The sequence below is a fragment of the Phocoena sinus genome, chromosome X, assembly GCF_008692025.1.
Source record: "Phocoena sinus isolate mPhoSin1 chromosome X, mPhoSin1.pri, whole genome shotgun sequence".
In the NCBI taxonomy this organism is placed as follows: Eukaryota; Metazoa; Chordata; class Mammalia; order Artiodactyla; family Phocoenidae; genus Phocoena; species Phocoena sinus.
This window is the reverse complement of record NC_045784.1, coordinates 66,466,061-66,477,690: the sequence shown is the minus strand read 5'-3', so window position 1 is coordinate 66,477,690 and position 11,630 is coordinate 66,466,061. Positions and strand designations below refer to the sequence as shown.

The 11,630-nt window shown below is 38.6% G+C and overlaps 1 protein-coding gene across 2 annotated transcripts; it reads left to right on the top strand.

Annotated features, from left to right (window-relative positions):
- The first annotated feature begins 484 nt into the window (after nucleotides 1-484).
- TAF9B (TATA-box binding protein associated factor 9b) lies at nucleotides 485-9,694 on the top strand. 2 transcript variants are annotated; one of them, XM_032620840.1, is made up of 8 exons: nucleotides 485-1,033; nucleotides 1,637-1,718; nucleotides 2,311-2,447; nucleotides 2,523-2,657; nucleotides 3,459-3,534; nucleotides 5,515-5,625; nucleotides 7,218-7,374; nucleotides 9,265-9,694. In XM_032620840.1, the coding sequence occupies exons 1-8, from the start codon at nucleotides 983-985 to the stop codon at nucleotides 9,293-9,295; spliced, it is 780 nt and encodes a 259-aa protein (XP_032476731.1). In that variant the 5' UTR covers nucleotides 485-982; the 3' UTR covers nucleotides 9,296-9,694. The 2 variants fall into 2 exon arrangements, with proteins under 2 accessions (XP_032476731.1, XP_032476732.1); XM_032620841.1 differs by lacking the exon at nucleotides 9,265-9,694 and having other exon boundaries at nucleotides 488-1,033; nucleotides 7,218-9,240.
- The last annotated feature ends 1,936 nt before the right edge of the window (nucleotides 9,695-11,630 follow it).

Here is an 11,630-nt window from a genome sequence, read left to right as displayed (position 1 = left end):
TTGTGACCGCCTGGAGGGGTGGGATAGGGAGGGTGAGAGGGAGACACAAGAGGGAGGGGATATGGGAACATATGTATATGTGTAACTGATTCACTTTGTTATAAAGCAGAAACTAACACACCATTGTAAAGCAATTATACCCCAATAAAGATGTTAAAAAAATAAATAATAAAAATTTTAAATGTCATTGGAATTTTGAAAAAAAAAAGAGAGCACATAGGGCTTCCCTGGTGGCGCAGTGGTTGAGAGTCCGCCTGCCGATGCAGGGGAAACGGGTTCGTGCCCCGGTCCGGGAGGATCCCACACGCCGCGGAGCGGTTGGGCCCGTGAGCCATGGCCGCTGAGCCTGCGCGTCCGGAGCCTGTGCTCCGCAACGGGAGAGGCCACAACAGTGAAAGGCCCGCACACCGCAAAAAAAAACAAAAACAAAAACTAAAGAGCACCCAGTTAAATTTGAATATCAGATCAACAATAAATCATTTCATAGTGTAAGTATAGTCCGTGTAATATTTGGGATAAACTTATGCTAAAAACGTGATTATTGATCTGACATTCAAATTTAACTGGGCTTTCTGCATTTGACCAGGCAGCACTACCACAAAGGCAGGTGGATGCAGGGACTCTGCAGACATTCAGGGAGAGGGAAGGGGCCAGGGTGGCTGCAGGGGACGTGAGGAGGGGCCCCAGAAAAGACAAGGGTGCCCCTTTTGTGTACTTTTCCGGGGAACAGCTCTGAGAAGGCGAACTTATCAGTTTTCCAAGCGTTAGCCGAGGGCTCTTCGGAGAAGGCTTCAGCGCCGTGGGCTCCCTGCTAGCCCGGCCTCCCTCTGCCTCCGCGGGGCGGGCGGGCGGCTGGGAAGCGGTAGCCAGCGGAGCAAAAGGACCGGCGCGGTAATCCCGCCCTCCGCGCCCGGAGGGGTGGAGCCTGAGCGAGGAATCCGCGAGCAGTCCTCTCTCCCCGGATGACTAGCAGCAGGATAACATGGAGTCGGGCAAGATGGCGCCTCCCAAGAACGCTCCGAGAGATGCCTTGGTGAGTGCGAAGGATGCGAGGCGGGGTGCGAAGCTGGGCACGACCGCAGCCGGGGACCTGAGAGGCGGGCCTGGGGGGAGGACCTGATGATGGGCTCGCGGGTCGACTTCAGCCATGCCAGGGCCGCCAGGAGCTGGAGATTCGAGTGCCCTGGACCCCAGGGCTCTCTCCCGCCACCCCGGCGGCCCAGCCGGAGGCTTTGTCTCCTGGGCCTCGGGCCCGGGCCGCCTAGTCGTCCCGCCCCGTCTGCGAATCCTGGCTCGCGCCTCCAGTGTTCTGATGCAAAGCTACCGCAGTCGCCACATCTGAAAATGACAACCAGCTGTAACCACCCCTACCTCGACTGGGAAAGCCAACCCGGGCCTTTTTCTTCTCTTTGCCCCCGCCCCCACCCCCACCCCCGCCAAAAAAAAAAGTTTTCAGCAAAGAGATCAAGACGAGATTTGGTGTGAACCTGACACTCGCTTGGGAGGAAAAGGATAAGTACAAGTTTGGAACCCAGAGAAGGGGGAACCTTGTATCATAAATATAATTACTACCTTCGGTCCAGTCTTGATTTCTATACCTAGATTATGCATCTGGCGTTTTTATTTGAATCCACAGGTGATGGCACAGATCCTGAAGGATATGGGAATTACGGAGTACGAACCAAGGGTTATAAATCAAATGTTGGAATTTGCTTTCCGTAAGTTAACAAAACACCAAAATCGCCTAACTTGTGAATTTTAAAAATCGTTCATTGTAAGAACATTTTCAACCAAAATACTTTAACAGTTAATGTCATAACATGTCATTATACACTTGTCCAAACCCACAAAATGTAGAGTTCCAAGAGTGAACCATAATATAAACTACGGACTATCGGGGATTATGATGGGTCCGTGTAGGACTATCAATTGTAACAAACGCACCACTTTGCAGGGAACATTGATAATAGAGGATGCTATGCATGTATGGCATCAGGGAGTATATAGGAAATCTCTGTATATTCCCCTCAATTTTGCTGTGAACCTAAAACTACTCTACAGAAATAAAGTCTTAAAAATATGTGAAGAAAAAAAATTTAATGTTATAGAATTCAGAAAGCAGTAAAAAGGAGCTCAGGCTAGGGAACAGTATATTGTGATGTCTGTTTAAAATTGATCATATAGATAGGACAATTAGATATTAGAACCAAAATTCATAAACTTTCTGGAAATTAGTGAAACTTTTTAAGAAAACTGGCCATAAATATTAATCTATTTTCATATGTTTTAAATAATGTTTTGTTCTTAAAGGATATGTGACTTCAATTCTGGATGATGCAAAAATTTATTCAAGCCATGCTAAGAAACCTAATGTTGATGCAGATGATGTGAGACTGGCAATCCAGTGTCGGGCTGACCAGTCTTTTACCTCTCCTCCCCCGAGAGATGTGAGCAAAATTTTATTTGAAGTTCATTTTACTTATAATTTTTAATTGTAGTTCTAATAAGGATTTTTTTTTTAGTTTTTACTGGATATTGCAAGGCAGAAAAATCAAACCCCTTTACCACTGATTAAGCCATATGCAGGACCCAGACTGCCACCTGACAGATACTGCTTAACAGCTCCAAACTATAGGCTAAAGTCCTTAATTAAAAAGGTAAGAATTTTTAGTCATCTTAGCTTTTAAAAAGGGTAAGATGTGTTAGGGGTAAATAGTGCAGTAAATTAAAGGCTAAGATAATTTACTAGGATTTTTTAAAATTTAGTTCCTTGAAAATACTATGTCTGCAATTAGCTACTATGTTAAAATATAGAATATATGATCCAAGATTTTTAGGGCTAAAAGGAACTTTATTGTTCATCTAACTCATCAGGGAAGTGAGCCCGAACTCATCTATGAAGTTAGTAGCAAAGTTAAGACTGATTCCCAGGTCTCATAACTCCCAATCTTTACACTATACCATAACAGAGTAAATGATATACCATCAGGCATTGGACTTGCTTTCTGAAATATGACCTAAGGCTCTCCCACCACTGAGAAAGTTCTCCCCACATTGGGCTACCTCTGTACCTCTGAAATTCCACTATAAGGAAGTTTCTTACTGGGTTAAGATATTGACTAGTTAAGATTAAAAAATCATAAGGAAGTTAGCTGTTATCCCCAAATAACACTCTACCTCAAACTTTAAAACTATATAGAATTATATATTTTATATATATATTCTTATCCATGTTTATATAGATATGTATTGTTTGTATTATATGTGTGTGTATATATATAGATATTTGTGAAAACCCTAGTTTAAATGTTGCATTAGAACACTGAACAGAAACAGGACATTCTTGCCATCAATTATTTATTAATAATTCATATCAGCAATCCTAATTTCATTTCCTGCTAAGTTTAGGTGTCAAGTGTGAACAACGTTAAAACTAATTTGTTTTTTAAATCCCCTAGGGACCTAACCAAGGAAGACTAGTTCCACGGTTAAGTGTTGGTGCTGTTAGTAGCAGACCTACCACTCCTACTATAGGTAAGTGCGAGAGGGAAATGGCTTTTCTGGCTGGTAAAGAAGTGCCTCAGCACTTGATTTTGAACTGTAATCCAAGTAAAAAGGTGAGTCAGAAATTCCGATATGTGTTGCCATTAATACATTTACTCGTCCTCTAGTAATGCTATAAACATATTTTATCAGATTTCAAAATGAGAAAGCAACAAGGAATATCTGATCCCAAATGAGTATAGAATTGGGCATTACCCAACATTGTTGCCGGTATTAACTATGGTAACAAAAACAGAAGTTTAAGCAGTGTTCTTTCTGGGTTTTATACAAATAAAGTTGCCAAACTCACTCACAGCAGTAGCCTACTTATTATCAGAAATTAAATTTCTGAGTAAATTGGCAAGAGATGCAATCAAAAGAAGTAAGTTTAAAGTATACAAAAAGCTTAAGACTATCAAAGAAAATCATTTTTAATATAACCTTTTCAAAAGTAGTACTGATTATCCTGTATTGGTCAGTGAGCACCCCTTCAGACTGTTTCCTGTGTCCTTTGTGACAGGTCTCCATCATTCTTTGAGCATTTCTTGCTTCCTGGCACAAGATGTTCCAAGCTCATCTTATATTTTCCTTACCCCAGTCCTAGAATCAGCCATTTCTCTAAAGAGCCCTGGTTCCTCTTAGTGGAGAATGGCATTTAGAAACCACAATGTCATTGTTGCTTAGATAATAAGGAACACATGAATAATGGATTTAGATTTCCTGATTTTTTTGTCCTATGTTCCTGCTGTATTTTTTTCATAGTCAAAGTCTTTTCAGAAAAAAAAAACCCTTCTCTTTGACCAGTATTGATTTCTTAGCTCTTATAACTTGAGTACTATAGATGTCATATAGCTCTAGTGTAAGCAGCATTTGATTTTTGAGATGTGTAGACAACCTCTTCATATTTTCAGGGTGTGAATTCACATTTCAGCATTTTAAAACCAGACTGGTATAGTATTAATTTGTACACTTCTAATTATATGCATGTGACCTTTGTAGACAGGAGTTTGCCTATATAATTTGTGTAACTTTTTTATCATATACTGTTTATCTGTGGGTTCATATCTCTTAAGTGAATACCAACTTTTTAAAAACTCTAAGCTGTGCTAATCAGTTACATGTGTTGGCAAGTTAACCAATTTTAGTTACCAGTTGTGATTTTTATTCCTAGTTAGACATTTATTGTACATGTTTTAGAGATTTTTAAGTCTAGAGTGAGGGAGCTGCTAAAAACTACTATTAAAGATGCAAGTTTTAAACTTTAAAAAAAATTTAAATGTGTTTCATAAAGCATAAGACCTAAGCATATACTCTGTTCAATTTTAAAACCTAAACTCCATACTTAGATAAATGTTAACAGTTTCCTTATGGTAATGGACAAGAAAACATCCACCTACTGTGAATTTTCTTGACAAAATAAAATACTTATATTGCTTCATTAAGCTTCACCAAATTCTTTGGACCACTCCTTAATACATGGAAAACTTACCTAAAGATGGAGATATGTTAGGCTTCTGTTAGATGCATGTTGATTTAGCTTCATGGGCATAGTAGACACCTCCTAATTCCCAGCAAGTGACAGAGATTAAAAGTGCCACATAAGATAATTAATAGAAAACTTGGGTCTTTAATGCTGTTTATTTAAATGTTCAACTTCATGACTTCATGTAGCTAAAATTCAGTGCCAGATGCTATGTGAAGAGTTTTACTTGGATTATTTTAATTCTCACAAGAATCCTATGAAACAGGTATTGTTATCCCCATTTGATAGATGAGAAAAGCACAAAAAGATTAAATAACTTGCCCAAGGTCACTCAGCTAGTAGGTGATAAAGCCTGGATTCAAACTCAAGCAGATCTTTCATTAATTCCCTGTGCTTTGAAGGTAGTTTCTGGTAAGCTAAAGGAGAGCAGAAATTGAACCTGTATAATAAGTCACCTAACTAACATGGTCTGTTAATTACAACTACAGCAACCCCACAAACAGTGTCTGTCCCAAATAAAGTTGCACCTCCAGTGTCAGTGACAAGCCAAAGATTTACGGTGCAGATTCCACCTTCTCAGTCCACACCTGTCAAACCAGGTAACATGATGGGCAGGGCATGGGGGATTGAAAGTGGTTCTTTTAAAATATTTTTCTGAATTTTAAAATTTGTGAATGGTTCGTGATAACAGAACAGTTTGTATTCCTATAGCAATAATTAAATTGTTTTAATATTGTAACAGGAAGGCGGCCGTAATGCTGCAAATCTGGGTTCTTCAGAGGGGGTCTATAAACACACTAAAATTGTATGAAATTTTACATATATGTAACATTTTGGGGGGAAGGGAGAGATTTCAACATGATCATCAGAGTCTCAAATAACCCTATGAACTAAAATAAGTTATGGTCTACAAATCTCAGGCAAAATCACTTAGGGTTAAAGCTCAAGAAAATAATACAACTTAGTACATATCCAATGAAAACTGTACTTTTATTCACTTCACGGAAGTATGTGTAGAAAGTTAGAATAATATAAGTAGAATTCTAACGTAGTTTATTCATGAATATGTTTAGATTTCACATCTTCTGAAACCTAACCGTACACCATAATATTGGTCTGTAAGGAAGCATGATTCCTGACCTTGAACATGTGCCTTTAGTATGTTCCATGATGAATCCAGTGCACTGCTTCCCATGACTGAGAACTAATTGAAATTTTAAGTAAATTAAAAACAGGGCTTCCCTGGTGGCGCAGTGGTTGAGAGTCCGCCTGCCGATGCAGGGGACACAGGTTCGTGCCCCGGTCTGGGAAGATCCGTGCAGCGGAGCAGCTAGGCCCGTGAGCCATGGCCGCTGAGCCTGCGCGTCCGGAGCCTGTGCTCCACAACAGGAGAGGCCACAATAGTGAGAGGCCCACGTACCGCAAAAAAAAAAACAAAAAAAACCAAAAAAAACTAACAGAACTTCTTTAACCTTATATTAGATACTAATTTACGTACTTTAAATCATTAAAAAATGTAATTTAACTCTTAATGCAGTATAATTATGTTTCTTCTGATAGTTTTACTTCATGCTATTGAAATTGTTATTAAAATTACATTCAGCTTTGTTGAATACTTTTTATTCTCAGAAGCATTATACTTTGTGTACTCTTGCTTTATGTCTCATTTTTAATTGAATACTAAGGGAATGTAGTATTTTAATCATAACTTTATCTAGAGGCCTGTTGCCATTTTTGTGATTTATGAAATTTTTGTCGCCAAAAAAGGCAGGATTATGTTTTTTCCTTCCAGATTGAGTTGGTATAGTGTATTCTTGGCTGTCAAAATACTCACAGCTTTGGCACTTTGAAATGGTAAATATTCATGATGTGTGAAAAAGCATATACATAACTGTATGATCTTAATTACATAAAATGGATGCTTAGTTATGTAGATACACAAACGAAACCTAGAAGGACACATCAGACGGTAAACTGCTTGTGATTATGGATGACTTTGTTTTTTGCTTCTTGTGTTTTTTGGTTTCCTATTATGCACATGTTAACTTTTAAGAAATAAATGTTATTTTAAAAACCTTAAAAAAAGAAATTATTATTAGAATTACATTTCAGCTTTGTTGAATACTTTTTACCATATGTTTCTGATTCTGTGTAGTTCATAGTTTGGGGGTGTTTTCTCCTCTGTTTACAGTTCCCGCAACAACTGCAGTTCAAAATGTTCTGCTTAATCCTTCAATGATTGGGCCCAAAAATATTCTTATTACCACCAACATGGTTTCATCACAGAACACGGCCAATGAATCAAACCCATTGAAGAGAAAACATGAAGATGATGACAATGATACTATGTAAGGAATATAGTGTAGTCTCTATGCATTTCAAACGTGTAGTTGGTTTTGAGCCCAGTATACCAAACTAGAACATTCTTGATCGAAAACTTAAATGTAGCTGCAATATCTTTCACCTTAAAGTGTTATATTTATTTCTTAAGGGTACCAATGTTTTTTCATTAGGCTTCAAGTATAAAAAGTTAAGTGCTTGTTTATTAATGGTTTCATTAATGTTGAGTCCTGCTATGGTAATTCTATTTTTGGAAGCAGTTTTCTGCAATGTATCTGACAGCAACACTTAAGTTTCACTTTCTACAGCCTGATCAGTGGACTAATCTTTAACAGCATAATTTCTAATCTATATTTAAATACTTCTTTTGTAAGATAAAATAGTCACTTTTATTGTCACCCACTTTTTTGACCAGATCTCTCAATTTAGCAAATATTGTTGGAGAGGTTGGATTTAGAGGGATTCTAAATCCATTTTGAATATATTTAAGCTGTTTCTTGATGTTCCCTAACCTCCCACCTCAGCCCCGTTTCTAGATCCCATTCATTTTCTGCACCACCTCCTCCCCACAGGCTTACGTTTCTCCCTATTGCTCTTAAATTTAAAAGGCCAAAACTGGAACTTTAGGAATATAATTCCTGATAATACAGCTCAGTGTCATTTTCATATTTTTAAAACCTGCTTTACATGCCTGATGGTCTATGGTTCACTTTAACCAGAAGGTTTGCATTTGCTGTTTTTCTCTCCATACCAGAGCAGTTGGGTTTTATCCCTTACCTTTTATGCCCATTGAGCATTACTCTGCTTTTGACAGGTAGTTTGGGGTCAGTTACATTCAGTTTCAGTCATATTCCAAGTTGATAACTCCACCATATTTCACAATTTGAAATTTAACATGAAAGATGCTATAGCTTAAAAATCTGCCGTGATAAGTATACTTACACTGGACCTAGGCAAAACCACTGAAGAGCAAGTGTTTTCTTCCTTTCTACCATACATATATATGCTTTGATCACTACTGCTTGAACCCCCCTATTGGTATAATTCAGAATTTTCCAGCTTATTGCTGAGGATGTCACACATAAGATGGGATCAAACCTGAAAGTTTTCTAATGGTTTTCCTTCCTCTAGAAGGCCAACACAAACAAATTAGTGTGATGTGACTTGCGTTTAGGTGCATTCTGCATAGGCTTCCCAGTAATGTTGCTAAACACCTTTCCCTATTCCATTTATACACATCTAAACATCCTATTGAGAAAGACTGCAAAGCTTTCAAAAATATAAACAGGCTTGTGTTGTTTTTGTTTAAGTAAGTTTGACATATTCAACATAGGAATACTTTTGCAGAATTTCTAAAACAAATTTTTATATCATAATTTAGAACTTATAGCCAAGGATCCTCAAAACTTAAAACACAAGTAAGTTTCATCTTAGGATGGTGCTTGATACATCAAAGAGAAATAGTCCAGTAACAGGGAAGAAATATCTCATCAAAACTGTGATTCAGTGTTTTTGGATATTAGGAAAAGGTGATACCAGACTTATAAAAATAGACCTGATCATCATAGGAGAGAAATGTTCATTATATAGCATAGGATGCCATTACTTGAATGTTCTCAGGGAGGCATGTCAGAAAGCCTAGGTTCTAGTCCTGGCTCCATCGCTAACCAACTGTGTGACCTTACTTCACCCATGAGCCTTGTTCTCCTCACTAGTAATAGGAAAATAACACCAACCCTGCCTACCTCACAGGGATGTTGTGAGGGTTTAATTGGTATATGTGAAAGTGCTTTCAAAATTGTAAAAATGCTATATAATTCTAAGGAATTGTTAACGTATTTGTTCCAAGATTATTAATAAACAGTTGAACTTACTGTATTTCTCACTTTTGATTTAAGGGATGCAAAGAGGATGAACAAGGCCCAGTAATTCTGAGGTCCAAAAAGCAAGATTTGCTTAATGGATGATTATAAATCAGGGAATTGCTTGCTTTTATTTGGAATCAGCATGTGACTCATCATAATGAAGCAAAATAAATATGAAAGGATATGGGTTTAAATCTGTTAACATAACATGCTCTGTCTTTAGTGGGAATTTATACATATAATTGAGGTTGCAATCTGAGTGTTCATTCTCTTAGCCAGCCAGTGGGTGGTTTGCCCTTTCCGATGAAGACTGCTTTATCTTGCAGATCTCCCTTTCCTAATTACATCCACCCATTCTAGCATCAAGAATGATTTAAGGGACTTCCCTGGTGGTGTAGTGGCTAAGAATCTGCCTATCAATGCAGGGGACATGGGTTCGAGCCCTGGTGCGGGAAGATCCCACATGCCGCGGAGCAACTAAGCCCATGAGCCATAACTGCTGAGCCTGTGTTCTACAGCCTGCGAGCCACAACTACTGAGCCTGCGCACCACAACTACTGAGCCCACGTGCTGCAACTACTGAGCCCACGTGCTGCAACTACTGAAGCCCATGTGCTCTAGGGCCCACATGCCACAACTACTGAAGCCCATGCACCTAGAGCCTGTGCTCCACAACAAGAGAAGCCACCGCAATGAGAAGCCCATGCACTGCAACGAGGAGTAGCCCCCGCTCACTGCAACTAGAGAAAGCCTACATGCAGCAACGAAGACCCAACGCAGCCAAAAATTTATTAATTTTTTTAAAAAAAGAATGACTTAAGGCAGCTCTTGTCCTCTGGCTTCTAGGTTGAATTTTTTTAAAAGATGTACTGATAGGAAATGAGGTGAGGACACTGTCGTCCCAAGTTCTTCCTTCTACAAGTAGGAAACAAGTGTCTTTGATCTGAGTAAGAATATAGGAATACAGCCACTATGCAGGGAGAATGGAAGATGTGGCCTAAGGGGTCCAGAGTGAAGAGAAGTAACTCAGGAGGTAAGGAAAAAAAACATCAGAACGACAGGTACAAAGCAGTGTGTGTAATTATGCCACCATACACCAACACACACATGCACATGCATACCCTTTTTATATGCATTAAGTAGCTCGAGATTGAAGTAAACCAGTCTTACAGTGATTGGTTGCTTCTAAGAAGGGAAACTGGTAGCTAGGGGACTAAGGTAGGAAGGAGTCTTCTCATTGTACTCCTTTTTGACTTTTGTATCATGTACTAGAGGGAAGTTTTGGACATAAAAAGGAAAAGAAAGGAAGCAGGAAACACTGAACTAAAGAAGAGATTGAACTCATTTATGATGATTATAATTTTTTTTCTATATACAGGCATACATATGTTGTCTGGGGGTTAAAAGTGAATTTGCTACACTTAAGCCTAAACCTTTGCAGTTTTATCAGTAATTCATAACTGTATTAAATCAGGAAGCACATACTTGTACAATTCTGGTTTATATATGCATAAATTGTTTGTTATATACTATCTTCCTTGACTAGGTTGTAAATTCCTTCAGAAGATAACTGCTATCATCTTATACTGCCTCTATTATGTCCTGAGCATATAGCAGGTACTCAAAATATTTGGCTGTTTGCGTTTCCCCATTCATTTTCTGGATTAATGACCGAAATAAATGGGGAAAAGATCCTGGAAGCAGAGTCTGGTAGAAATTACTTATAAGGTACAATCAGGGGTTGACGGATGGACGAATGGCAGTTGTAGAGTCTAAGTGTTAGGTTTATGGGTGTTTACAATTCTTTCAATTCCTCTGTACATTTGAAATAATAAAATGTTGAGGGAAAGGTAATCAGTAGGGGAAGAAAGTCATCAGTATGCTAAAGTTCTGGCCCGGCTATGACATTAATTCTCTGGATCAATGTGTAGCATCTCTGGGCCTCACCTACAAAAAAGATTGTACTAGAATTCCTGCTTCTCAAACCAGGGTAGAGCATGCCATTAGAGATGTGCAGAAATATGGTGTTTTCAAAAATTAACTACAACTATGGTGACAGTATTAAAATACAAATGAATTTTTAGAAAAAATTCAAGCCTTCAAAATTTGTTTTGTTTAAAGCAGCCACCAAAATTTTCTTTTGCTGTTCTCTCCAGAGTTAAGCAAAAAAGCCCTAGTCTAGAAGAATCATTTCAGGGAGTGAGGCACACTGAAAAAGCACCAGCCTTTGGAGTCAGACAGACCTGGATTTGAATCCCTGCTGTTACGGGCTCTGTGATCCTGTCCAATAGTTTAACTATTTCTTTATCCATAAAGGTGAAATACATACTCTAGTATGTAAAATGCCCAGCAGAAAAATTCCAGTTACACACAGCCTTTTGAAATTGCACCATTTACCT

Bases quoted from the DNA above. Each gene is read 5' to 3' on its own strand.
- TAF9B (XM_032620840.1), top strand. From the start codon at position 983: ATGGAGTCGGGCAAGATGGCGCCTCCCAAGAACGCTCCGAGAGATGCC. The intron at 1,719-2,310 runs GTAAGTTAACAA...TTGTTCTTAAAG, and splicing joins AATGTTGGAATTTGCTTTCC to GATATGTGACTTCAATTCTG. The intron at 7,375-9,264 runs GTAAGGAATATA...TTTTGATTTAAG, and splicing joins GATGATGACAATGATACTAT to GGATGCAAAGAGGATGAACA.